The sequence below is a fragment of the Pholis gunnellus genome, assembly GCF_910591455.1.
Source record: "Pholis gunnellus genome assembly, chromosome: 2".
Classification (NCBI taxonomy): Eukaryota; Metazoa; Chordata; class Actinopteri; order Perciformes; family Pholidae; genus Pholis; species Pholis gunnellus.
Window position 1 is genome coordinate 14,229,236 of NC_136536.1, and position 25,312 is coordinate 14,254,547.

Consider the following 25,312-nt stretch of genomic DNA (forward strand, 5'->3'; position numbering starts at 1 on the left):
TATTTATAAAACACTTAGACCTGAGGAAGCGAGAAAAACTCACTTTTTACAATATTTTACCTTTAAAGTAGATACTGAATCATTTGATCTGTCGGTCAAGAAGTTGTCCAATTTAAACACTTTGAGTTTACAAAACAACAACTAGAATGAGTCTATATATGATAAGGTGTACGTTGTTAATTGTAGAATATAACCTCAGGCTGCTACAAACCCCAAAGTACCAGAAACATACAGAAGACATGACCTCTGTGTCCTCATATTAGCTACGGCCCTGCTTCACAGTGTACTTTAAAACTACAAGAAATATTACAGTAAAGGAACCATAGTACTTATACTGAGTCATTTTGCTCCTCTCTACGTAGTCATCAGTCACAATATAATCATGAAAGTCCATGAACACTGGGTACAGACAGCTGTGAACAGAGCAGACAGTACAGAGTCCCAACATACAGCACTTCAATCAAAAACTGCATTTCTCCAGCTGTTATGTGAGATTACAGCAAATTTAGAGAAAACAAACCAAACTTTGTAAATGTTCATTAAGTATGTAGTTTCTTTAATTAAAACTGCAGCACTGTAAGTGTTCATAGTATTCCACTTGGACATGCATGGAAAAGTAAATATATTCATATAGTACAGATATGTACAGTACAAGGACAATTTTTGAAATTATCAGTCCAACAATGGGAGTGTGAAAAACCATTAATATACTATGCAACTTTCACATTGTATGTTTCTTTAAATTGCTCTTTTCACAACAATATGCCAAAAGACTTTGTTAGTTGACCAATTAAAAAATAAGTTAGAAGGACAGTCAAAAGACACGACCAAATTCATCTTTAAAGATATAACAAAATCACGTTTTGAAAGAGGACTAATGATGTTTTTTTCTGTAGAAAACCAAACAAACAAAAAATAAATCTCTGTGTTAAAGAAATGAGTTTCTATATTCATCAGTACAATCAGAAGCGTTATGACAAGAGTTGTATGGTGCTGAAAATAGCACAAAACACAAGAAAACAAGAAATGACACAAACGGTGCCAAGAACATGAATTACATGGAAGCTAAATAGGGTTTGACTTTTCATTTCAGATGAACAATCGTCTATAAGGGACTGCCAGCCAGATATAGGGCCAGCTGTGGAGCACAACAACATGTCGGGGTCTCCCATGGGACTGCAGGACTAAAGGTTCAGTCAGAGGTGGAAGGTTTTAAAGTTGCTGGGCACAGTCCCATTAATGAGTACAGTACAGAAAGGAGAAATATGACTTTTTTTAAGAGGATCTGATACCTCTGACAAAGATAACTGTAAAAAACTGTAAATGAACAGAACAGAAGTACAAAGCAACAATAAACTTGCATTATTTTTAGTGCATAACGACATGCCCTCCTGTTAATGGACAGGTATCTTGTTTTTTAAAATATCACATCTTGCAAATATATGAATCGTATCAGACACAAAGGGAAAGAAAAAGACATACAGGAAGAAAAACAAGGAAAGCAAACTGCTTGTTTAAGAGTTTATGAAAAAATATTGTGGTAAAATATGTTGGTGGGATTTATAAAGAACTATTCATTAACAGTCAGAAGACGTCTGAACTGGTTTCTCCCTCAGTGAAGATGTCTTTGCTGTATCTCTCCACCAGATGACAGGCAGGCATCGCATCGTTTAACGTCACTGAACAGAGGCTGTGGTTCAATGAACCATTCATTTTAAAAGGCTGTGAGGACTCCAATGAGTAAATCATGTTCCTCGTCGATAGATCTTTATTTGATGAAATTGACAAATTGATACAAATACATGTTTTAAAGCTCCATTGTTTTTCACATAGAGCAAATCTGCGTGTTCTTTCGGTGTTATCGGAGGCACCAATGTGATCTTAAGGCAAAACCATCAGACATCGTATGTGAGACTGAGTGTAAGTGCAAGTAACAAGCAGGGATGTACTGTCGATTTTGTCACCATGACGTCTGAGTCACAAAATAACAGTAAGGCGATTTACTTCCTGTCCCCCAGAACAGGTACAAGGTGGTCTTTGGAGATTGAGATATCTGATTTGTGGTCAGTATGGCTTAGTTTAGGTTTGGTAGAGAGCAGGGTGACTGGGTTCATCGCACTTCCAACGAGCAGCAAGGATGTGCAAACCATCCTGAGAAGTGTGAAAATAACAGTTACAGTAAGTCCAGGGCCCACACGGAGAAACACAGTCACGAGAATAGCTTCATAGAAAATGGAAAAGGCATCCACTCACAAACCAATAAACAGCACAACTGTCTGCTTTAGGGGGAACGTAAGGAGGAGGGGAGAGGTTGAAAAAAACTGTTGCTGAAACAAACTAATGTCAATCCTTTTGGTTCTGGTTCTGTGGACTAATCTGGGACAATGTGCCAATTAATAACAAGAAAGTATAGAGCTGCACATAGCTGTATCAAGAACATAACACCCTAATAGTCACATGCTAACAACCCAGCTATCAACGCATCTGTTCAGGACTAGGCACACCGCTATGTTGTGATGTACATAAATATATACGCACAGAGCTTATCACACACACAATTTATTCATTTTTGTCCTAAAGGGGAGTAATTGAGGTAAGGTTTTTTCGGGTCCATGTTGAGATCACCTTTTGGTGGAACCATTTACAAAAGGTTCGAGGGAGTATTTGAGATCCGAGTCCCCGACGTCTAGACAACCACTGCATTTTGGAGCCGAGGCTGTACAGGGACGTCTGCTGTGATGGCATGTGTGGGTGTGTGCATGGCTAACAGGTGGAGGAGCACGAGGCACAATTCCCTGCTGAAGACAGCGTGAAGCCCCGTGTGCGTTGTTTGGTATCTGATTTGATCGAGAATGTTTTATGCAACACCTAGCGTGTTAGAAGCTGTGTCCACGCGGGAAGTTCATGGCGGCATACACTCGGAGCAACGCGGTCCTACAGTCCAGTGGAGAGTGAAGGGAGATGAGCGGGGAAGCACAGAGTAGGGGAGACGAGGATGGGAGGTTGGAGTCCAGCCCCTGTAGTCTATGGCAAAGTGAACAGGAAGCTCTCTCAAAAGTCTCAGTCCATTCTCAGAAGGCTGCTGCTGAGCTTCAGGCCACAGCTCGGTGGCTCCACAAGAGGGTCAGAGAGAGCAGAGGAGCACAGCGAAAGGGCAAAGGGGAAGATTTGGACATCTACGTCGGGGGAAAGGTAGGAGAGGGGTGGGGGGGGTTCCGCTGCTCTTTTTTATCCCTGGGTGATGATTGTGAGCCAAGTCTGGGCAGTGGTGGTGGTGGTGGTGGCATCGCTCATCATCTGGCAGCAGATTGAGACTGTGCAGCCATGATAATGTGAGAGGGTCCACTCTCAGCCCTCTGCTGCTGGCCCATTCCTGCCAGCACTGACATAGCCATGGCCTCAGCTGCTGCCCTTGAGCTCAGGCCGTTGTGCCCTGCGGAGGGGCTGTGTGCCAAGGAGCTGTGCTGGATCACCGGGGCAGGGGAGCCTGTAGGCTCGGAGGGGTCTCTCATGCTCTCTTCTGCAGCTGCACAGAAAAGAAGAAGACGACACAAGGACAGATTTATACTTCAACTGGCGAAAGCATTTCACTTTTAGGAGGCTACCACAGGAGTAACATGGCATCATTTTAAAAAGGTTCACCTAAGTAGGCCGTCCTCTTCTGTAGGTTGGTCACAGGACAGTCCTTGTGGGCTAGCAGCAGCTGCTTTAAATGAGCCACCTCGTTCCGCAACAGAGACACTTCATTCTAAAGGATAAGAAAATAAGGACTTACAACACTTTTCAATAGTTCATAGAAAATTCATAGCATAGGTAGACTTACAGTACACCCAAAAGAAAGAAATGATCCCCAACACTGGGTCATGTCATGCAAAACAGAGAGACTGTGCAAACATTTACTTCCCTAATGGATTTTTTATGTTTAAAGAGTTTGGTTTCCACTACAGTACAGCTGGCAGTGGAGAAGTGGTCAAAAATCCTGTAAATTAATTTGTCAAATATCCCCTTTCTGCCTGAAACTGATGGAAAACACCTCACACACTTCAACAGGAAAGCCTGTCAACTCTATGCACAAACCAACACAGGCCTCCCACAGGTCTCATTTCATCCCCGCCCACTCACTCGAGGCCCACTCACCGACAGCGAGACGTTCATGGTGCAGAGCTCCTCGGCCTTCTTCTCCAGAGAGCTGACCCAGTGTTTGCGTTTCTGTCTGCAGCGCGATGCGGCGGCCCGATTCCTCTCGAGGAACCGCTGCCTTCGCTCATCTGGGTCATCTTCTGCCGTCCGCCGCCGCCGCCCACCTGTAGGCTGTGCTGGAGATACCTAGAGGGAGAGCAGGGTCAGGGGGGGGGGGGAGAAGGAAACAGAGAGACAGGGGGAGGGGAGCGGAAGAAAGAAAGACGAGAAAGAAAAAGGGAAGTTTGAGTCATAGCTTCATTATTTTAGTCAGAGCACATTATAGTCATCTCACTACAAGAAGTACAGCCCGGTTTTTCTTGGAACTAAAACAGTTGATATGCCAAACATCAAACATGGTTCAGCTCAGTTACTTTGGGTGGAGTTTCCAGATTTAAGTAACATTGTTCTTGGACCTGACAGTCACATTACAGTCCGGTATACCTGAGGTTGTGCAGGTGACGGAGCATCTGGATGTTGGACCAGCAGCTGGCTCTGCTCTGCCCTCTGAGGCACCATGGGGCTGCCGCCCATGGCCATGAAGCCCATGTTGTATCCTGACGGGCTCTGCTGGGACAGTGCTGCCTTCAGACGCTGCAGGAAAACAACGACATGACAAGATCTCAGTTTTTAAGACCATATTAAAATAAGCACCCGGTTTTACTGCACTTTGCCTCAAGAAATACCTGCTTCTCTTGGGGCATGAATGTAAAAAGGAGCGTTAACTCTGCAGAGCCGTGTGCCCGTGCTGACCTGACAGTGTCACACAGTTCTTATTTTTTAAGTTTGCAAGTTCAACTCTGTAGGATTAGTAGCTGATGTGAGCCGACTAAAGATGATGTTGATTACTGATATGGTGGTTTACCCAGCTGGAAGTAAGGGTTAGAAAATAACTGATTGTGGCAGCGAAGGCGTACAACTGGTCACCAGCGTATTTAAAGTTACTGTGAGGACATTTTAACTGGTTATGAGACAGCGTCAAATTAATACTGTTGACACCGTATGACCTACATAAGTAGACGTGACCATCTGAAAGAAGATTGTCTATTTCTTGCCAAAATCAACCCAAAGCTAAAGTTCCTCGTAGTAGCTTTAAGTACACAGCAGCAGTTTGACAACCAAAGCTGTCTGAAATCACTCCTTCATGAATGGTTCATTAAATCTACTGTACGCTACTTTATTTATGTTTCAGAGTGTGTACATGTATGCACTATATAGTGCCCTCAGAAACTCAAAAACTAGTAATTATGGCATGTATACTATTTTCTGAAAACAATCAAATGATGTAATGAGCCACATTTTTACAAGCAAAAATGATTGTCCCTGCACGTGTCCAAAATCTAGTCTGTTTATTATTACGGGGACAGTGGTTGAGTGAACCCATATCCATGTGTGTGACGGTGCCCCAAAAACAGTTTGCACACCAACAAAACAAGCAAGAGGGTAATTTGTGTATGTTGTGTAGTCATTGTGAACAATGACTACAGTTGAAGCATCTAAACATAAAGCTCTGTGTGTACTATGCAGTATCCATAAATCAGTAAAGATTGTGTTGTGTTGTGGTGTAAAGGCCCTGAAACAGCAGGGAGCCGGTCAGCCGTTGGCGAATGACGAACCGTTGGTGAGCATCTGTGGCCCTAGTTTTTGCAGGATGTCCCGCTCTGTTGGCACTAGTTGACCCTACTCTGCAGCTTATTGGACGATTCAGCACGTTGAATTTGCGGTGGAGCCCGTCGGCGAGAAAAAAACACTTCGGTTAGGTATTCAGCTGAAGCAAATCAGTGCACAAGTAGAGAAACGGAGGTGAGGAAAAAAAGCGTGAAGATGGAAGGCAACCTCTGCTTAGTTTCATGTACTGTAGGTATCACAACAACTGATTGTGTATCTGCTGTCCTAAGGCTTCCATTTGCCCTTCATGAATGACGAATACAGACTACCGCCACCTGCTAGCATGGAGTGATTTCCTCCGACGCCGGCGCAGAACAAGCCCCAAGGAAGAGCGCCTTTGAAGGCCAAACAAAATTACAATTTCAGGGTCAGTCACGTGATGCCATTGGGCCCAAAAAGACTTTTTCCCATCGACTTACATTTTGAAAGAGACGTCTGTGAATCATAACTTGTATTTGGTGAGTCAACTTCTCAGTGCGATCACTTGAATAGCTCTTATTTAAATCATTAGGTCATAAAGGTAAAAAGCACCTAATGCCGAATCCAGAGTTATTTTCCTTCCTTATTTCCTTTTTATACATCCATAGAGCAGAGCAGAACATACGCGCTAATTGGCCGTTGGCTGTGGGCTCTGCGGTGTGTTCAAGTGCTACTTTTTGGCCAAGAAACCGGCCACGTGATGCGACGCAACAGTCAGCCGCGGTCGCTGCTAGTTCTTTTGATGTTGGCTTGGTGGGCCTTAAGGGTTCCATAAACAAGTAACTGCAGTAAGAAGTCATATGACGAACAAACTAAGTCAGTGCCGAGGAAGGCTGGAGGGTGAAGGTGGAGACAAACGGAACAGATAAAGAGATAAAAATAGAGCGCTAATCTGGTGCTGACCATCTTGGCCTCTGAGTGGATGCTGTAGCCAGAAGGGGAGTTCGAGCCGCTGCTGCTGCCTCCCAGAGGAGGACCGGGGATTCCAGGAATGTTGGGTACCATGCTCATGGTTCGGGCCAGCTGGAGACCAGATAGGATGCACAAATACACACGTTTTCACAACTTTCTTAGTTATAAAATTGACACGGGACATATTTAGACTGTGGGTGTGCCTTACATTTATGACGGAGGGTATCTGTACTGGACCAGGGAGCACAGGCACTGCCTGACCAGAGGGAAGCATCATCATGGGGTAGTGGCTGGTTGGTGAGCTAGACAGGCAGACAGGCAGGAACAGGAAGTTCAGTCACGTTTGTATGAATAACAATTTTATATGACAAAGTTTTTATGACAAAGCAACTATCACCTTTTGGGGGAAAATGATCCACTTCAACCCCACAAAATACACACTTAGATAAAATAAATAAAGATGGAAGTGTGGTGGCTTTCTGGGTTTGAAGGGTTCACTCACAACAAAGTGGCGGTTCAACATATTGTTGGGACCAGCAGATAAGAGAATATGGGAAATGTGGACTACACTAAATGTGTATGTGTTTGTTCTACTGAAGCAAAATAGTCATTTCAATAAACGATTACAAAGAAAGACAAACATTCCTTTGACCACTGCCTCTGTGAAGGGCAGTGGAAGTTCAGATTTCCAGTTTAGTAGAATACATTTCCCAGCTGTCCCCGGGAGTAACATGAAGTATTTGTTATTATGGTTCACATTAAGTCCTTGTCTGTCTCCTAAGATCCGGAGTCTACGGTCAGATGAAATTTAGTTTTTTTTCACAACATCTGAAGTTATTCTAATGACATATTTTCAAAATTGTTCCAGATAAGAGCAACTCCGAAGCATATGAGGTAAATCTCCATCACAGGTTTTACATTTAATCGGTAGAAGCTTTCTGGGACATTTTGCGCAGTCTATGTGGAGTGTAATAGGTTTTATTAAAGATCTTAAATTGTTTATTCTCTGTGTTTAGCTGAGATTAGCACAGCATGAGACATTTCAAGGATATTACACCATCAGTGTATTTGCTTTCAAGATCCGAGTTATCAATCGGCAACATGCTGTTTAGATTAATATAAATATAAGACGTCTGACCTTTTGTAGTGTACAAGTATTCACAAAGCTATTACTTTTCAAACAGGGATTTTGGTGGAATATATAGAACGCCTGCATAGCTGTTGCCGACCCAGTGTCTAATCTGAAAATATCTGTGGTTCTCAGAAGTCAGTAGAAGGACTTTACTCACCCCAGAGTTCGATTGGAAGGTGGTGCCTGTGTGATGACAGAGGTGGGTGACGGCATGGTGGGCTGAAAGGCATCGAAGCCCAAGTGTAGTGGGAGGGAACCTGGACGCACAATAGTCGGGGTGGGGGCCGAACTTCTGGGTGGCGTGTCCTTGGAGAAGAGCAGTGGGGTGAGTACACCGTTAAGGATCCGCCCTGTTCTCTACACACTCATGTAATCCCCCCCCCCCTCCTCCCGTTCTGTCCTACCTTTCCTTTAACCAGGGGCTCGTAGTAGCTGTCCGAATCTCCAGAGTAGGATTCAGGGCTGCTTGGAGGCGAGGAGTCGACCTCTACAGGTTCCTCTTCTTTCACCTTCACGTCGGATGCCGTCTGCATGCTCATGTCCACAGCCACAGCGTTGGGAGCAGGGAGCTGAGGAGCACAGAGGAAGAGAGAGAGAGAGAGAGAGAGAGAGAGACAGTGAGTTAGCATGACTTATCAAAGATAACAGACGACATTACATTGAGAATGTAGGCTGGTATTTAGCACATAAACCAAACAACCACAGAATCAGTTAACACTATTTTGTGCAATCATTTTTCACTTCAACATTTGAGGAAAGAAAGAAGGAAGTAAAACGTTATTTTTCACAATGTGGGAGTCTTGTAGGAGATTCCGTTGGTTTCTGTTATTAATAATAATAACAACAATAACACACAAAGGCATCAACACATATTCAAACATTGGCTTTCTTACAGAGTTCTTTGCTCTCTTCTCCTCTTCGTCTTGTTCGAAGGAGCTGGCCAGCTCGTTGAACAGACCGACCTCCTCGCAGTTCTTTAGGAAGCGGGTGGGAGTAGGTGTCTGGTCTGGCAAAAGGGAACGAACAGAGGTAATTATTCAAAGTATCGCTTTCACACGCGGCATTAAATATAGAAACCCATCAAATGTGTCTTTGGAGCGGTGCTAATAGACACTGATGTTGAGCTATGCATACACAGTCAGGGAGGGGGGATATTTAACAAAGAGGTAGAGCAATGCTGTGGTTTTGTTTAGACGGTGAAACAGTACCTGCAATAATTACAGAGTCAGTCCTGGCTGGTCCAAATTTCAGTGTCATCTCATGCTTGTGTTTGTGTACAGCCAAGTGGTCCACGTTGGTAAACCTCTGGAACAAGTGGACAAGAAGAAGAGAGGAAAGATAAGCACATTATACAAAGTGGCCGCCGGGTAATGGTCTACCTGTTCTGGTGGCTTGAGGAAACAGCCTACATAACATTAACCCAGATATCATATTGCGTAATTGCGATAATCACAGACAGATAATCTGTTGGAGAGACACATGCAGCCGACACTGCACACACTTTGCAGACCATGAAGAGCACTGTCTTGGTGGTGTTCAGTTCCTTATGTCTAAAATCCCTGAATGGGCCCATTATAGCTGCAGGACATGGGCTCAAATATCTCTACACAAACTAGAATCATCTAGAAACGAAAAAGCGCTTGCATGACGAATAAAATATTATTTTAACAGCAATGAAAATGAACGGCAAGACACCCAATGGTTGAAAATATCTACGAATTGATGAGGTCTGAAAACCAGCGCTATGGCAAAAATAGCAAAAGCAAATAAGCTGACACGTCACATCAGATGCTATCAATGCAAATGTTAGAAAACATTGTTGTCAAACTAGTGTGTGTTAAAAAACCAATGAAGCTCGACTATGTTCCTTCCTGTGTGCTATTTGCTGTCAGGTATCCACAGTGGCAGCTACAGGAGCTCTGGCACTCGGGCAGACCGGACCTTCTGAAGAGAGCTCCGGCAGCCATCGGCTGAGATGCGGCGCTTCTTCTTTGGAGAAGTGGCGGAGGTGCATCAGTCACAGACGTAGGAGGAATAATCTTAGCTCTGGTACCGGCCTATTCACCGTTCGCCGCAGCCTATTTTGGGAGTTGCGTTTGCAGTTGCGAGTTCATACGTGAGAGAGTGAAGTGGAAACACAGTCAAGTGTCAGGGGGCTTATTTTTAGCTTCACCAATACAACTACATGTCTCATTTGTCTCTTTCCTCTGAACAAGGCGGCTGGATCTTGCAGAGGAAACTATCTGCAACTAATCTTCCTGTAGGAAGATTAGTTGGAGATAGCAGGCAGTTGGGATTTCCCCTCCCCACAAAGTAGATGCTGGGTATTATATTATAAAATGGGGGAGCAGTTGCTGTTGTTGTTGTTGTTGTTTGTTGTTAACTTGGTAAATGGAAAACCCGAAGCAAAGCCAGGAGTCAGTCATCCGTGTTCTATTATGGGCATGATTCAGACTTTCCTGGTAGACAACTGTTGCTTGTAAAGGGCAGGAGCAACACAGCATAGGGACATGATGTACACAAATAAATATCATCAAAGATGATGAATAGAAAAGCAGCACGTGTCTCAGCTTCATAAGGATTTGTGCAATGATACTTAAGCTGGTATAATATGTAAGACTGGGTATTGAAAACTGTCAAGTACTAAAGGATTTTAATCAAATGCGTTTGTTATTTCTCTGATCAGATAGTTACTGATGTAAATAACTTGTTTTCCATTCAAGTCCGTTTCTAGTTGGATAGCTTGTGTCTAGACAATATTTACAGCTGCACTAATCAATAGATGTACGTTTCCCAGGGATCAAAATGTATGTTTGACCAGGGCTTCATGCTGCGACCTGTGCAAGTTCAAATTTCACGTTGTCGTGTTTATTTAAGTGCATAATGATCATTATCATTGGTGCTCCCGCCCTACGTAGAGTGCGTGTACATAAGTCAAGTCAATTACATTTTTGTGGAGCGCAAAATCACAACAGAAGCTATCTAATAACACTTTTATATGCAGAGCCGGTCTAGACCATACTCTTTAATGTACAAAGTCCCAACATTCCACCATGAGGAAGCACAAAGATAAACTCCCCTTTAACACAACCGGGCGTTGAAGGCCATCTGCCTTGACCGGTTGAGTCGAGAGAGAGAGAGAGAGAGAGAGAGAGAGAGAGAGAGAGAGAGAGAGAGACAGACAGAGAGAGAGAGAGACAGAGAGACAGAGAGAGAGACAGAGAGAGAGAGAGACAGTGAGAGAGAGAGAGAGAGAGAGAGAGAGAGAGAGAGAGAGAGAGAGAGAGAGAGAGAGAGAAGCGTAGAACTCTTGGAAACAATAAAAAGAAAAGTAGCACTTTCAACCACAATGGCTAATGTAGAACCTGGGGCTGTGGTAAAGCTATGCAGTGTATTGTAGGCAAAGGTCATTGATTAATACCATGTTGTACCAAAAAAAGGAAACAACGAAAGCATGTGCCACCAGTGCAAAAGTTAGTCTGGAGCTCTGGCGTGTGTTATGAAGCGGCTCGCTTGTTGGTTCAGTCCCTATTGCTCTCGTCAACCCTGATTTCAGCTGCAGTTTGCAGCTTTTTGACTCCAAATGAATGATTATGTTGCTCTATGTAAACAGGCAACTGTTTGCCAACAAGACTGCTGTGACATCTATGCCACAGCCAGAGTCCTGCACTGTCATCAACGTCCCTTTGCCTCGAGAAGCTCCGATGTGATTCTGTTGTTTTAACTGACAACTAAATTAATAATATCTACCAATGAAATATGCAGAGCATTTATACATCACATAAACATGTCAGTGGACATTTAGAATGTTTAGTGAATGAGTCCCTAGCTGTCCATAATGTTCCGAGATGAAAATAATCATTTATTCATCCGACACACACACACGTTTCGCTGCTTTACATGCCTGTTGTTCAAACCGCAAATCCCATGTACAACAGATCGCTTCTGATCAGAGAATGGAAGACGGCTTATGAATCCCAAATGTTTCTTAAACCACATAAAACACTTTCTTCCTCCAGAGCCCAGGAGAATTAATCAGAGGATATCACACCCAGCTGAACACAGGACCAGACAGATCATTCAGCACACGAGACATGACGTTTCCTTTGTTGAATAATCACGAGTCCTAGAACACACTTTTTTTATTTTATTTGCTATGATATAAGGCCACGCTCAGACGATGCACCACGCTACTGGCATGTGAGAGCACTATTGGCACTCAGCTGAGTCACGGCCACGGCTCAAACCTGTGTCTGCAGGCGCTAGAAGTCAACAGCGACAGGTCGAAAGAATAAGTGATTACTCACTGGAGCTTCCACTGAGTCACTGTTGAAGGAGACAGCATTGTCTCACAACACAGCGTGCTAGCTAGAACGCTATCTGAAGTCTTTTCTGGGATTTTTTAAGTTTTATTCCAGGCAAATCAAGTGCCTTTTGAGGTACTATAACTTTTCTCCTTTAAATAATTTTAGAAGTACAATGCATTCAATTGTGATTAGTTGCAGTCAGCTGCTGGAGAGTGCTAATGTGGACAACAATATCCCACAGCATCACACACATGCACACACCTGGAAGCCAGGACAAGGAGGGGTAAGACTTACCTGTCCACAGCCAGGAGCACTGCACACAAAAGGTCGGTCGTCCCCCATTTTTGCGAAGAGCTTGCAGTGTAACTGTGGGAGAGGAGAAGAGGAGAACATTGCTGCTGCTTTTCTCGATTCGCGAAGTCCTGAAAATAACAACACGGGGATGCTGTGGCTTGTAGTCTTTAGTCTGAGCAGGAAGCTGAATGCCGTTTAAAAATAACCCTGGCAAAGGAGGAAAACATGCACAGAGGCGGCGAGACCAAGTTTCCCTGGTGATACTTCCTTCACACAGGGGGGGCTTCTGGTTGGCGAATGAGAAGCCGCTCACACGAGAGAGAACGACGGCTACCGTTCACACAAAGACCCCTCCCCTCTCCTTCTGTCTCATTTTCCCTCACTCCCAATCCCTCCTTCTCCCATCACCACTCCCTCTCCTCACCTCTGTAGCACCTCGCAACATGTTACCTTCTTGCACCCCTCATTCACCCGTCATCTCCAGCCTCCTTGTGTGAACTCTCACGCGACTCCACAGCACAGATATATTGAAATGGGCTGACCGTGTACCTCACTTGTACTTGTTTTTCTTATTAAATACAAGCGTTTCCTGTGTTGAGGTGCAAAGTTACTGATGGAGACCAAAACGTTATGAGTGGAGAATTATGAATAGAGAGAGGTATTTGTGTTCAGTCTAGACTAACCTCTAAACTATTGCTATTATTTTATGTATTGTTTATTACTGAACTTTGAATAATATAATGAGTTATGTCATTCAAACAATATTATATTGATGTATATCTAACGTCTAATCATGCGTAATAACACTGCTGCTCTAATAGGGCTGAACGGTTTGATCACAAAGCTTTACCATAATAAAAGTCATATCTAAAATGATCAATGTGATGATAATCATTTTCAAATACATCCCCTACATTAGATTCCCTTGTCATGCTGTCTTCTGATTCGTCCTGATTCATTACAGTATGATCACTTTCACTTTCAGATCCGGGACTTTGGGCTAATAACTGTGTGACTGGTCGTTATTCTGATTTTCAGTATATAGAATTCTTTACATTTCTTCTTTGGAAACTGCATTGAGAGTACATTTTGGTAGATACAATATATCAGTAATTCAATAAATGAACTCAATTTTCCAGCCCTATGGTATAAAAACATAACATGGACGATGTCATTAGGGTGCTAATTGTTAACACTGTAATAACAGATGCACTTCCAAAGCTTTCCACAGGACTACACAGCAAACACCACATTCTCCTCGAGTAATGCTAAGAGTTAAATACACTCATGTTTGGTTTCTCCTCCTGTTGTGTCTGAAGCTGAAGTGACATAAACTAAAGCTGTGGGAGGCTCACTGCTTCTATCAGCTGTCTCCACACATACACACACACATACACACACACACACACACACACACACACACCCCTCCCTTCACCAAACTACCCTGAACAACACTCCATGTGAAGACAAACTGTGAAGTTTAGACAACATACTTTGGTCAATGAATTTAAATCAGGGAATTGAAGGTTGATCATTAATGTTTTAGCACTCTCAACCTGCCCACAGTGACTTCTGGCAGCATTACACAAGACTGTCTACAACTACCAACATGCATTGCACCTTTATACGTAGAAACCTTTAAACAAAAGCCACTGACTACTGCAATACTCCTAAAGGTTTCTCTAAAACACATTCATGAGCCGATGAGCAGGATGGTGTTCTACCTTGATAATTTAAGACTACCCCCTCAAGATTCACGTCTTAGATGTCTGGTGTGATCAGCTTCCTAAACTTTAACTTTGCCGATGACGATACGACAGCAGCTGAACTTCTGTGTTGTTCTGACTTGTTTTTAAGCTTGCGTAATCACATTGATTACATCAAATTTCACACTGCTATTCCACGAACTGGAAGGCGACGTCGGTTTTAACGTGTTTAGTATTGTAGCTGAGTCACAGACCGCATTAACCTCTGTTGTACCTACTACACGGATTGAGCGTGTAGCCTCACATTATTGAGTGGGACAGATTATTCATTATGTTGGCGAGGCATAAATGTCTGAAAGTTTTCCCAGTGCTGAAGTCAGTATATTTTCCTCCTTCCTCCCTTCGCCGAGGACAGCTGCCCCTGAGCCAACACATGATTACTGAAGCCGTGCGCCGAAAATGCAACGCTCTCCCATGACGCCAGAGCAGCAACAGGCCCAACCGTTGTGTCTCTCAGTCTTCGACCCTCTCTGTGCAGATCAGACGGCCGATAAAGAGGAGCAGTCTGATTTTCTTCCAGACCTCCCATGCTCTGGAGAAAGGCAACAGGTTGGTGACAGGGCCCTCGCAGAGTGTTCCCAATCCGCTGAGTCTATTTGGGCAGAGATGTGTCTGCAAACGAGATGCTCCGTCTAGCTCGTTATACCGAGGGTGTGGACCGTGTGTGGGGAAGTGGACACATCTGGCGTGAGGAGTGGGAACAGATTTCAGAGTTTACATCTTACTAACGACATGCTAGACATTAACTTGGCTGGTGGGCGCAAACACGAAAAAAGTGGGATTTGATTTGGTGGGAAGTCCACCATATATTTCAGACGACGGTTGTGGAAAATACCATTTGTTTTCATATAGCTGCCCCGATCAATCTCTTCACCCTGATTAAAACTGATGGGTTGAATCTTTTCTTCAGCATCTATTGCTTGGCTTCGTGGTAAGTCCATCTATCTTGAATGAAATCTTCAAAAACTGCAGCGCTATCTGTAATCATGCGCTGAATTCACATGAATACAGAAGGACATTTCTCTGGTAATTTACGGCTTTGACTGTCAGTAGCGTCTCACTGAGAATAAACTCTGAAGGTAATTAATGAGTTGACAGTATAAGGTTTTACTACACTCAGACTTAAACTCTGCAAGACATAATAAATCAGTCTGCTAGTAACATTAGTGATGCACATCATTGATATTCATTACAGACATGGATATCAAGTTCACCTATTTTGCGTCCTTTCATCCAAGGTGACATGCAAGCAAGTCAAAGTGTCCTAATTCCTGTGCCTCTCATTGAGCTGCTGCCAAAGTCCCACCGTTAACTTGGATTTCTCCGACTCAGCAGGTGTAGGGGAATGAGTCGCAGCTATAATCAGCCACAGCCATCTAGTGTTTGATGCAGCCTGCTAGGAAACTGACTAAACAAACCGTATTAATAGCTCGTACTGCAGCCATAACTCTGGAATCTGAGGCTTGAATTGCCAGAGGGTAGGGGAGACCCCACAAAAAGAAAAAAAAAAAAAAAGGAGGGGGAGGTAGAGAGCGAAATGGTGAAATAGCAAAAAAAGTCAGTCAGTGATCGATCAATTGAAGGATCTAGGATATTTGCTGGATCACATGTTTGGTCCTGTAAATGGGGGCTGTGTGCTCCGGAGATCTCGGCTGTAGCTGGACGTGTGCAACAGCCGATATGTATTTATGTCAGCAGAGTGAACCCGAGATTTGGTAAATGGAACAAATGAAATTCTATATCTTTGTCTGCATAACTAACAAGGCCTTGAAGCTAAATCCATGTGGAGCAAGCAGACAATGCAGGAAAACACACGATGGACCGAGCCAGAGCTGTTTTCTAAAATTAAATCAAAAACACCGTGCTGAAATTATTCCTGGTCTGCAACTTTTATAAACACTTGCCGAGAGGTTTTGGCTCTAATTCAAAAGAGAAAGACGGTGTCACTTGATGTTTGGTGTCTGAAGCCTGCTCAGCCTCTGGTGCAGACATTAATTTAACTAAACCCTTCATGCTCAATCCTCTACAACACTGTAAATCTAACACTGAATCAAGAAACCAACAGTAAAATGGACACACTTCAAATCACTGGCATCTCAGCCAAAGGCACAAATTACATATATGCATACATGCTATACATATATTTTCCAAAATACATTCACCATATGTGTAACAGAGTGATCTTGTTTAAGTTGCAGCAAGGAACATTTCTGTTGCATAAAAAATGAAAACTTATATAATTACTAAGAGTGGGTCAAGATGCTTGGTTGGACTAAAGAAGGCTGCAGTTTTCTCTGGTGTAACTCTATGTGATGGAATGAGGTACAACTCTGCCAAAAACATGACCTACATTCCTAATGAAGGTGTTGACATGCATGGGGATGCGGATCCTGGGGGCGTTCAACAGCTCAAATTGCAATACTATGGATATCATTATTACGAGAGACTTTGGCTTCTTTTAGTGGCTCCTCTTGCCCAGACCCAGATTATCATCACCGCTTATTGTGCCGCCAAAAAAACAGGCAAGGCAAATGTTTTTCGTGTGGTTTCGGCCATTTAAGAAAGAGGGCGATGTCAAACACGAATTCAAAAGTTCTGAAAACTTTAGTTCCTTCTTCCATACCACGCCGACTGACCTGAAAAAAAAGTTTAGTCTTTTTCAGCCTTCATTACCGTCTGGTAGCCTTAGCCCCGCCTTTTCCCGTAACAAGACCGCCTTTTCTCTTCAGCCATTGGCTGTGAAGCGCGTCAGTCAACAGAGTCTAACGTACGCGAGGCTTAGGACCCTGTCAATAACACTGGTTAGACGAATCTGATTGGTTAAAACCCCGAAATCAACTTTTAGTATCCACGAAAAACTAATGGCTAGCTGGTGTGGCTAACGTTAACAACAGGCCGAAGGCACGTTCAAGATGTGTAATAACAGCGCTACTACCAGCTTCAACGATGACAACGAACATACATCAACATTAATGTAGTCATATCCGCAGTGAACCGGTGTAACGTTATTATAAAGGCGTTAACAGTCAAATTCACCAAAACAGACAACGTTAGCAGTTAAGTTAAGTTAGCGGACTGACACTTGAGTGCAAAGCGAGACAGTAGTGGGTCCGAATGAAACAGTTCAGACAATTAAATATGCGGAGAGTTTTGGCGACAACAAACACCGAAACTGGCGCGCCAGACGCTACTTTGTCATTGTTTAGTATAGTGGACTTATCTATGGGGGATATAAAGCGTAATAAAGTGTTTACAAACTCACCCTTGCGCCCCTCTCTGTGGCTCCCCTCTCCTCTCCTCTCCCTTGGAATTTGACACTCCCCTCGACGTGAAGTTATCGCGAGACTTCATCTCAGATCTCGTCGCCATATGTTAAGAAATGGATCCAGACGTTGAGAGGAGAAGCTTCTGGTCTTCAGACGAGTGTCCCTGAGGTTGGACTTAAGTCGCATGTATACACGGGAACACATTACGTCTGTCAGTGTAGACGCTGGATATAAATAAGCAAGTTGTGCCCTCAGCATGTGGTAGACCTGTCTTAAACTACTCTATTAAAACTATTAACCCACCAATCAGGGCGCCATATTTGGGAGCAGCCATCAATGTATATTATGTTATGTAAACATTGAGATTCATAATCAAGTCACAGAATTTAAGAAGTCAAAAAACGTCAAATATACATGAGATTAACAAACTAAACAGACACTTTACACAAACACAACAGACAATACTGAATTGGAAGCATCAAGGCACACATACACATAAAAAGTAGAAAAGTACATAAGTTGAAGACTAAACTGAAGTGACTTAAAAGTCCACTATGAAATACAAAATAACTAATGTCATGCTATATTACAATTAATTAAATAGCGGTAGTCGCTGTCCAGCATAAGGCCCTTTAATACATTTTAATAAAGTAGAATAATTTAACTTAAGACAAATGGGTAATTATTCTGTATATTTGTTTTTATGATCAAAGAATCCCCCCTAATAGTTAATCACCAATTACAAAAGTACCTCTATGAATTGGATGGGTGTGTGGTGTTTTTGTGTGACTGTGCATTTAAGAACACGTGGTCCATGATTCAGATACTTTATATTGATATGGAACTTTTTCTTATGAAGCTCATTAGAAGTTTAGCTTGTCATTGAGGGAGTTTTTCCTCATCTAAATAAAGTGTGTCATATGCTGTACAGATTGTAAAGCCTCTTAAGGCTAACTTGTGATTTAAATTATTTCCAAATCTTTGTTTTGTTGACTGTTATGTGTCATAACTCACATGATAAAAGCAAATAATTGAAACTATTGTACATATGAACATTTAAAATGAGGGGGGTCTTTTCCCCTCTCACTGTGGTTTCCTTCCTGATATTCTCACCCTATTCTCTCTCATGGAAGTGGACGTCCTGATGTGTCGGTAAAAGGCAGCATGGTGTACAAGCCTAAAACAATAGGCCAAAATGTTATAAATGGTTGAATTTAAGATTGTTCCAAATCAGCTCTTGAAGAAATGCATAATGAATTAAAGACGAGGCATCTGATGTAATCCACAGCGAGTGTTACGTAACGCCACAATTTTCCTCTAATTTGCAAATCACACTAAACTCATTCAGAGACGGTTTTAGAAGACAATAAATGTGAATTCAGAGACAAGGCTAGAGAGACCCCCAGTGGATAATTTGAGAACTGGATATGCTGAGGTTAACTTCTGTATTAATGTAAAGCTACTTCTCATCTGAATGTTTTGCAAAGTCACCACAGTTTTTACAAAGCAAATACATTTGTAACCGTGTCAAGATAACTGTAGAGTCCTGTTAAGCTGTCATTCATCGACCCTTGTTGATACATAAAGTCTTGAGTTAAAATATCGTAGAAACAGCTCCAACAGTCCCGACTGTAAATGTATAAAGTGGTTTCTCATAGTTGAGCTCTTCTGGCCCTCAGATTGTAATGACTGTGATTCAGTGTAGTCCAGCTGTTATTATGCTGTACAGCTTCGGATTACAGCTGCATTCAACCCTAATCACCAACAAAGTAGTCGCAATTTGACACATAACTTGGCCTTTTCTCTATTAATATTTATGCTGTTGTACGTGTTTTTGACCTAGCGGATAATGGTGTATATTACTTGTGCATTTTAAATATGAATGCAGCGTTGATCATCGGTTTGGTATTCAAGAGAGAGACTTAACTTCAGTTTATTTAAAGGCGCCGGAGAACCACCGGGATAAATAGCTAAATTCACGATGGCTGAATTCCATTTAGGTTTGGTTTCAGGGTCCTGCTGTTTGTGCATGTACTGGTTCACTGTCGCTTACTTATTGGGACACTTGAATATAATGGAGCCATTGTTCATGTTTTCAGTAACACCTGGGCTTTTGCTGCTACGTCCTGCTGCAGTCAAAAAGGACTATGCAAATGAAACCTCAATCTGATTAGAGACAAAGAAATATGAAAATGACACGGCAGAGTGTTCCTGTCGGGTTTCATAGCACACTACAGCGGAGCTTTCGGAGCCGTGTTTAATCATGATTTGGTAAATGTGTTACAGCGGTCCGTTTAAACAACTCCATGAGTTTAAATATTCTGTGAAGAACAATGGAGAGAAGAAAATAGAATATAAAGGCATTTACTTTCATTGACAAAGAAAAAAAAAGCACTTTTGCAGGAGTACACGGGACGTTACTTTAGGGGTTAACTCTTACAGCGGCAGAAGAAGAAGAAAACAAAACCAAGCACAGAAATGGTTAGATTTCAGACAGATGGCATAACAAACGTAAACACGCTTATTTAGTGAATCTTTAAAGGACAAAAACTTAGTAATCATTTCATTTCATGTTTCTACATTGAATTTAAAGCTAAAATGTTAGAAAAAAAGATAATGTTAGACCAGCGAGCTCCTGTGAAAACCAAAACTTTGGAAAGTTAAGACTGAAAAGATCCATTGTAAAAAAAAAAGAAAATCTTCTTGGCAACGGCATCCTTCATTAAAATAAAGCCCAAATAAATGGTAAATCACATGTGTAAGCAGGCGTGTTGACATAACTTGTATCAACACTGGAACATTTTCAGAGGCAAGATTAGTGCGCCCGGCACATTTTTGTGAAACCAATGATAATATTCTGCAACATTTGGTTGCATCTACATAACAAATACAACTGTTCCCTTCTGGCACAGCCTTTTCGGTCCTGATTAAAGTGGTGTTTTTTCCTTGGTACTGCAAAGATTATTGCATTGCAAGTTCACTAGGACGTCATTGAGAGAACGATGGCCACTCCAACGATCATATACGTGACATAGAATCCGTTCCTGAGCTCTACTTCAGGAGCTGCATCCTCTGACAGAAGTACCGGACCGCCTGCATCATTAGACGTTAGCCGCTATTCATGAATCTATTATACATTTAAATCTAATCTTACAATGAGGATAGACTCATTTTACCACCAAACTCAACATTTAAGAGAGTTTCCTCATGCTCTGTGACAAACCATAATGACATTACATTTAAGCATTCAAATGTAGCATACTTTATACTTATTGTACATTTTGCATACAAAAAAAAAGAATGAAAATAACCCTACTTAAAATGTCAAAGACGGACTGGCTCTTTGTGAACAGCTGGACACTGATCAGACTTCAGACTGCTTATTTAGATGTTGTTCAACCACTAGATAATAAAAAATTTAAAAAAAAGACTTGGAGAGGTATGTGCATCTCTCATGGGGCATAAATTTGCAGGGTTTGATAAATGGGGGCCACTGTCAGACAATATCCTATAATTCAACGGAGACACTTCTTTGCCAAATAAATGCTGCGTGATGAGCTGTCCAATTATCAGCCGGTGAGGCCCGAGAGCTCCCTGATGGTTACATCACCTCAGTCTCTCAGCAGTAAATAGTCTTTGATAGTCTCTGGTAAAGGAAGCTCTTTTACAGCAGTGGGGAGGAACTGGACTCCGAGACTCTGGCGAACGGCACAGCGCGCCAGAGAGCGAAGCGTGGGAGCCTGAGCCACCATGTTGGTCAGCCTCGCCAGCAGCTGGGGATCCTTACTCAGCTCCCTGGGAAGGGTGCCATCGGCCCGTCGGATCTCAAACCGCCCCGCTGCCCGGCACAGCAGGTCCAAGCACTCCTCCTCCTGCTCAGTGCCCAGGCCTCGGGCCAACAGGGCCACCAGTCGGGAGATAGGGGTCTGGCCCTTCAGGTTGGTCACGTGGACCTGGGCTCCGTAGTCTAATAGCACTTTGACGCTCTCCAGGTTGCCCTTCATTGCTGCCCAGCTCAAAGGCGTGTCATTGTTGTAGTCCCTGGCATTGGGACTGGCCCCGCTCTCCAGCAGGGCCCTCACACACTCTGGGTTATCTTTGAAGGCGGCCCAGTGAAGTGGAGTGTCCTTGTTTCCGTCTAGGGCGTTTGGCTGGGCCCCGTACTCCAACAGCAGCTCCACGCAGCCCTCGTCCTTCTCTGCTGCATAGTGCAGTGCTGTTCGGTTATAGCCATCCAAAGCATTCACCTGATGAGGAAACGTCATGAAAAGAGAAATGTTCTGATAAGGAGTTAACAAAACGTTGGGCCATATTTCAAATCGTGCAAGCACTGTGAGCAGCACGAAGTGTTATGTCTCAGGCGCATGAACTGTGCACTTGACGTTTTGGTCCAAGTATGTGCCGCGGCACACAGTGCAAAGGGCAGCTGAAGTGGAATATAGATCAGAGAGTGTGGTAGTTGGGCACCAAAATAACACACAGACGGGAAAAGACAATTTCAAAGTGTTGTAGCGCTGCTTAGAACACCACGAAAACAGAGCGCGAGAGTTAGAAGTTTGGTTCACAAAAAGAAAACTGGACAAAAAATATGCTGGAACTGCTTTTTACCAAATAGTCTCAATGAAAACGGTTGACTGTGATTATCTAAAGTAACAGGGACGGTGTTTCTGAAGAGACATGTTGCTGTTGAATTGTTGTTTTTGCCTTCATTGTGACAGCCAGGAGCGAGGAGGCAGCCAGGAAACACGGAGAGAGAGAGAAGTACAACATGCAACAAAAGGTACCAAAAGATGTGGCATACACTCTAACTAACCATTCACGTGCCAGGGCACTCTGCTGGCACATTTCTAAAATGTATTTTTCAATGCAATGAGCATGAGTAACCTTTTATTGTTCATGACAATTAAATTGTAATTATCTCATTACGTCAGTTCCATGTTTGTTTACTGTTTGTCTTCTGTTTTTTAATTTGAGCAACAATGCGTTTTAGCAACCCACTATTCACTTTCAAATGTCGAAGCGTTCTTGAATCCACCAACGGGGAAGAGTTATAAAATGTGCTCCTGCTCAGACTTGCATTTGTGTTCAATGTGATGCATTACTCATTAAGTAGCTGTCTGGAAGGTAGTAAAGTAAATCCAAAAATCAGTAGCGTGCGGCGGGGAATGGTTGAGTGTGTAGGAGTCATCCATGTCATACCTCTGCACCCTTCTCCAGCAGCAGCTCTACACAGTCAGCATCAGCGACCATACAGGCACAGTGCAGGGGCTTCAGTGTGCCATGCATCCGGTTCACATCAGCTCCCTTAGGGCACACGGGAGGTAAACGATGTCAATATAACTGATGACACAACAGGGTACTATGTATTTAAAGTTGGACAAGAAGAGGAGGCCTACCTTACGAATGAGATCCTCCACGTTGTCGTGTGGGAATGAGCGAATGGCTGCGATGGTGCGGATGAGCCGCTCAGACAAGGAGTATTTACTTTGAATGCTTTGCATGATGTACCACATAGTAGAGCTCATGAGTAACGGAGGACCATGGCACCCAGGCCGGGGTGACACTCGGGCACACTGAAACACATTTTTAAACAAGTTGTAGGACACAATGGAGATCCCTGGGCCTTAACAGAGCAAAATTACAATGTCAATTTAAAATTCACTTTTATCTATTATTTTTTTGGGACTTTCCCATATGGAGATATCTGTGGCAAAGTGTTTTATTGTGACAAAAAATATGTAAATACTGTAGTTAACGTCATGTAAAATGACATTGACTAGATGATTAGGTCTGCTATGACGAGTTATATGTTGTACTGGACGCACCAGTATAACATATAACTCGTCATAGCAGACCTAATCATCATGTAACTATATATTAAAACAACCTTTTAAAAAAAGTCATAAAGTCAAATTGCCACTGATCGTGATTTCGAGTTACTTGCTTGTTGATTTTAAGCTCAAAATGTCATGCATGATGACGGTCACGTAGTTTTAAAAACAAAATCAACACAAATGTATGATAGATTGCCACATTTTGACCGTTCTTTGGTTGAAATTAGAGTCGTTTATTGGCCCTTTGTGCTTCCCGTAAGTAGCTAGCATTACACGTAAACATATGACTGTCACTGTCAGCTAACGTTAGCTCACTTCACAAGAACTCCACAACTAAATGTAACAAAAAAACAACAGTGATGCACGTTTTACACCAAGTGGTGCATCTAAAACAATAAAAGAGTACTTTTATTTTTGCAAATCACCAGAGCTGCTTGATTCTAACGGGCTGATCAGAGTAAATAAAAAACCTACAAAAATAGCTACATTTTCACCCGGCAGCTAGCACCGAGTTAGCTTAGCTAGCGAGCTAACGCTAACGTTAGCGTCGAGAAGCGAAGAACGATCGACACTCGGGCCGAACAAAATCGAGTGACATTCACTGAAAATGCTTGTGAACGAGCTCTTAAATAATCATCGTATCAACCGTCGACGAATGACCGAGGAGGCTTCCTCAACGTACCGTTCCTGGTCCTCAGTGTGAAGGTCTCACAGATTACCGGACAGACTGTTTGCTGCGCTGTTCGACCTAAACACAAAGCGTCAGCGCTCGCGGCCACGCCCTCTGCCTCGAGCGTGTCCTCTGTATTCAATTACATTATATTCTAGTCATTTTGTATAGACACAAATCACAAGTTTACAATTTGTACAACATCCGACTTCCTCTGTCCCAGGACCCTCGCATCGGAACAGTTACACACATTAACACCGGGCTGAGCCGACAGTGAGTTCACTCTGCGATAACTTCACATAACTTGATATTTTCTTTGAATACCAGCTTTTACGATGTCTGACAGGAAGGCACGTCTTCCAAGAGGCACTGCCTTTCCCAAAATAGGCTTGTGTGGCTGCACCGCAGCAGACATCCACAGACATGCCGTGAATGTTTCCAGTTCATGACCATGTTAAGGTTCAGGCAGCCTCTGGTGAACAAACACACTGTACACGTTCATATTTTGACCCAAAGTCTAGTTTTAAATTTCGGTTTGGGACTATATGGACACAAAATGTCAGATATTAAATGTACACATTACAGCAGAGAAAAGCAGAAAATCCTTTTAATTAGCTTTTTTGGCAAAGCTTTGTTTTACTTTAAAAAATATTTTCATTGTGCCTCTGCATTTGACACAGTAGGTATGAGCCAGAGGGTTTGAATAATTAAAGCTGATCAAATTGGAGCTAAACTATTAGTTGATTAATCAATTTGTCAGTCTTGAGCATTAGCTCTTTTGATAAACTGTTTAAGCAAAACTAAACATGTTCTACTCCCAGCCTGTGCTGCTATTCATCGTCTCATGTGAGAAACTCAACATCTTATAAACTGGGACAGTTGGTTGGACAGAACAAGCAGTTGGATATCACCACTGTGGAGTTTTTCCAATATTGCCTAACATCTTATAGCCCAAATTATTGATGTGTTGGGGCCAGGTATAAAACGGAGGCCCAACCCCAACTGGTTCTTTAGATGCAAAGCTACATTTTGCTTTATGTAATCCATGTTTACCTCACTTGTCTGCAGCGTTCCTGCAGGACTCACTGGTGTTATCTTGCAACATATAACAGATATCAAAACTTTAAAGGGGGCGAAGTAGTGCGCCGACGACCTCTTTGAATCCAGAAGTCCTGGATCTGTATAACAAATGTCTTCAAATACTTGTAACAGACTACACTGCTGACTAATTGGTATGTTACTCGTCAACCGTTGATGTGCACGTACGAAACACAAGACAGCAGAAAGAAGAGAGACACTAGAAAG

General features: G+C 42.8%; 1 protein-coding gene across 3 annotated transcripts; it reads right to left on the reverse strand.

Moving 5' to 3' along the window:
- Nucleotides 1-541: 541 nt before the first annotated feature.
- Nucleotides 542-24,154, reverse strand: asb8 (ankyrin repeat and SOCS box containing 8). Of its 3 annotated transcripts, XM_079173022.1 has the most exons (14): nt 24,020-24,154; nt 22,900-23,076; nt 22,703-22,807; nt 12,472-12,543; nt 9,079-9,175; nt 8,764-8,876; nt 8,275-8,439; nt 8,028-8,176; nt 6,947-7,040; nt 6,730-6,849; nt 4,624-4,773; nt 4,138-4,326; nt 3,643-3,748; nt 542-3,526 (listed from the first exon to the last, which is right to left on the reverse strand). In XM_079173022.1, the coding sequence occupies exons 2-14, from the start codon at nt 23,026-23,028 to the stop codon at nt 3,294-3,296; spliced, it is 1,722 nt and encodes a 573-aa protein (XP_079029148.1). In that variant the 5' UTR covers nt 23,029-23,076; nt 24,020-24,154; the 3' UTR covers nt 542-3,293. The 3 variants fall into 3 exon arrangements, with proteins under 3 accessions (XP_079029148.1, XP_079029146.1, XP_079029147.1); XM_079173020.1 differs by lacking the exons at nt 22,703-22,807; nt 22,900-23,076; nt 24,020-24,154 and adding an exon at nt 17,500-17,556; XM_079173021.1 differs by lacking the exons at nt 542-3,526; nt 3,643-3,748; nt 4,138-4,326; ... (6 more) ...; nt 9,079-9,175; nt 12,472-12,543 and adding an exon at nt 19,852-21,750.
- Nucleotides 24,155-25,312: the final 1,158 nt, after the last annotated feature.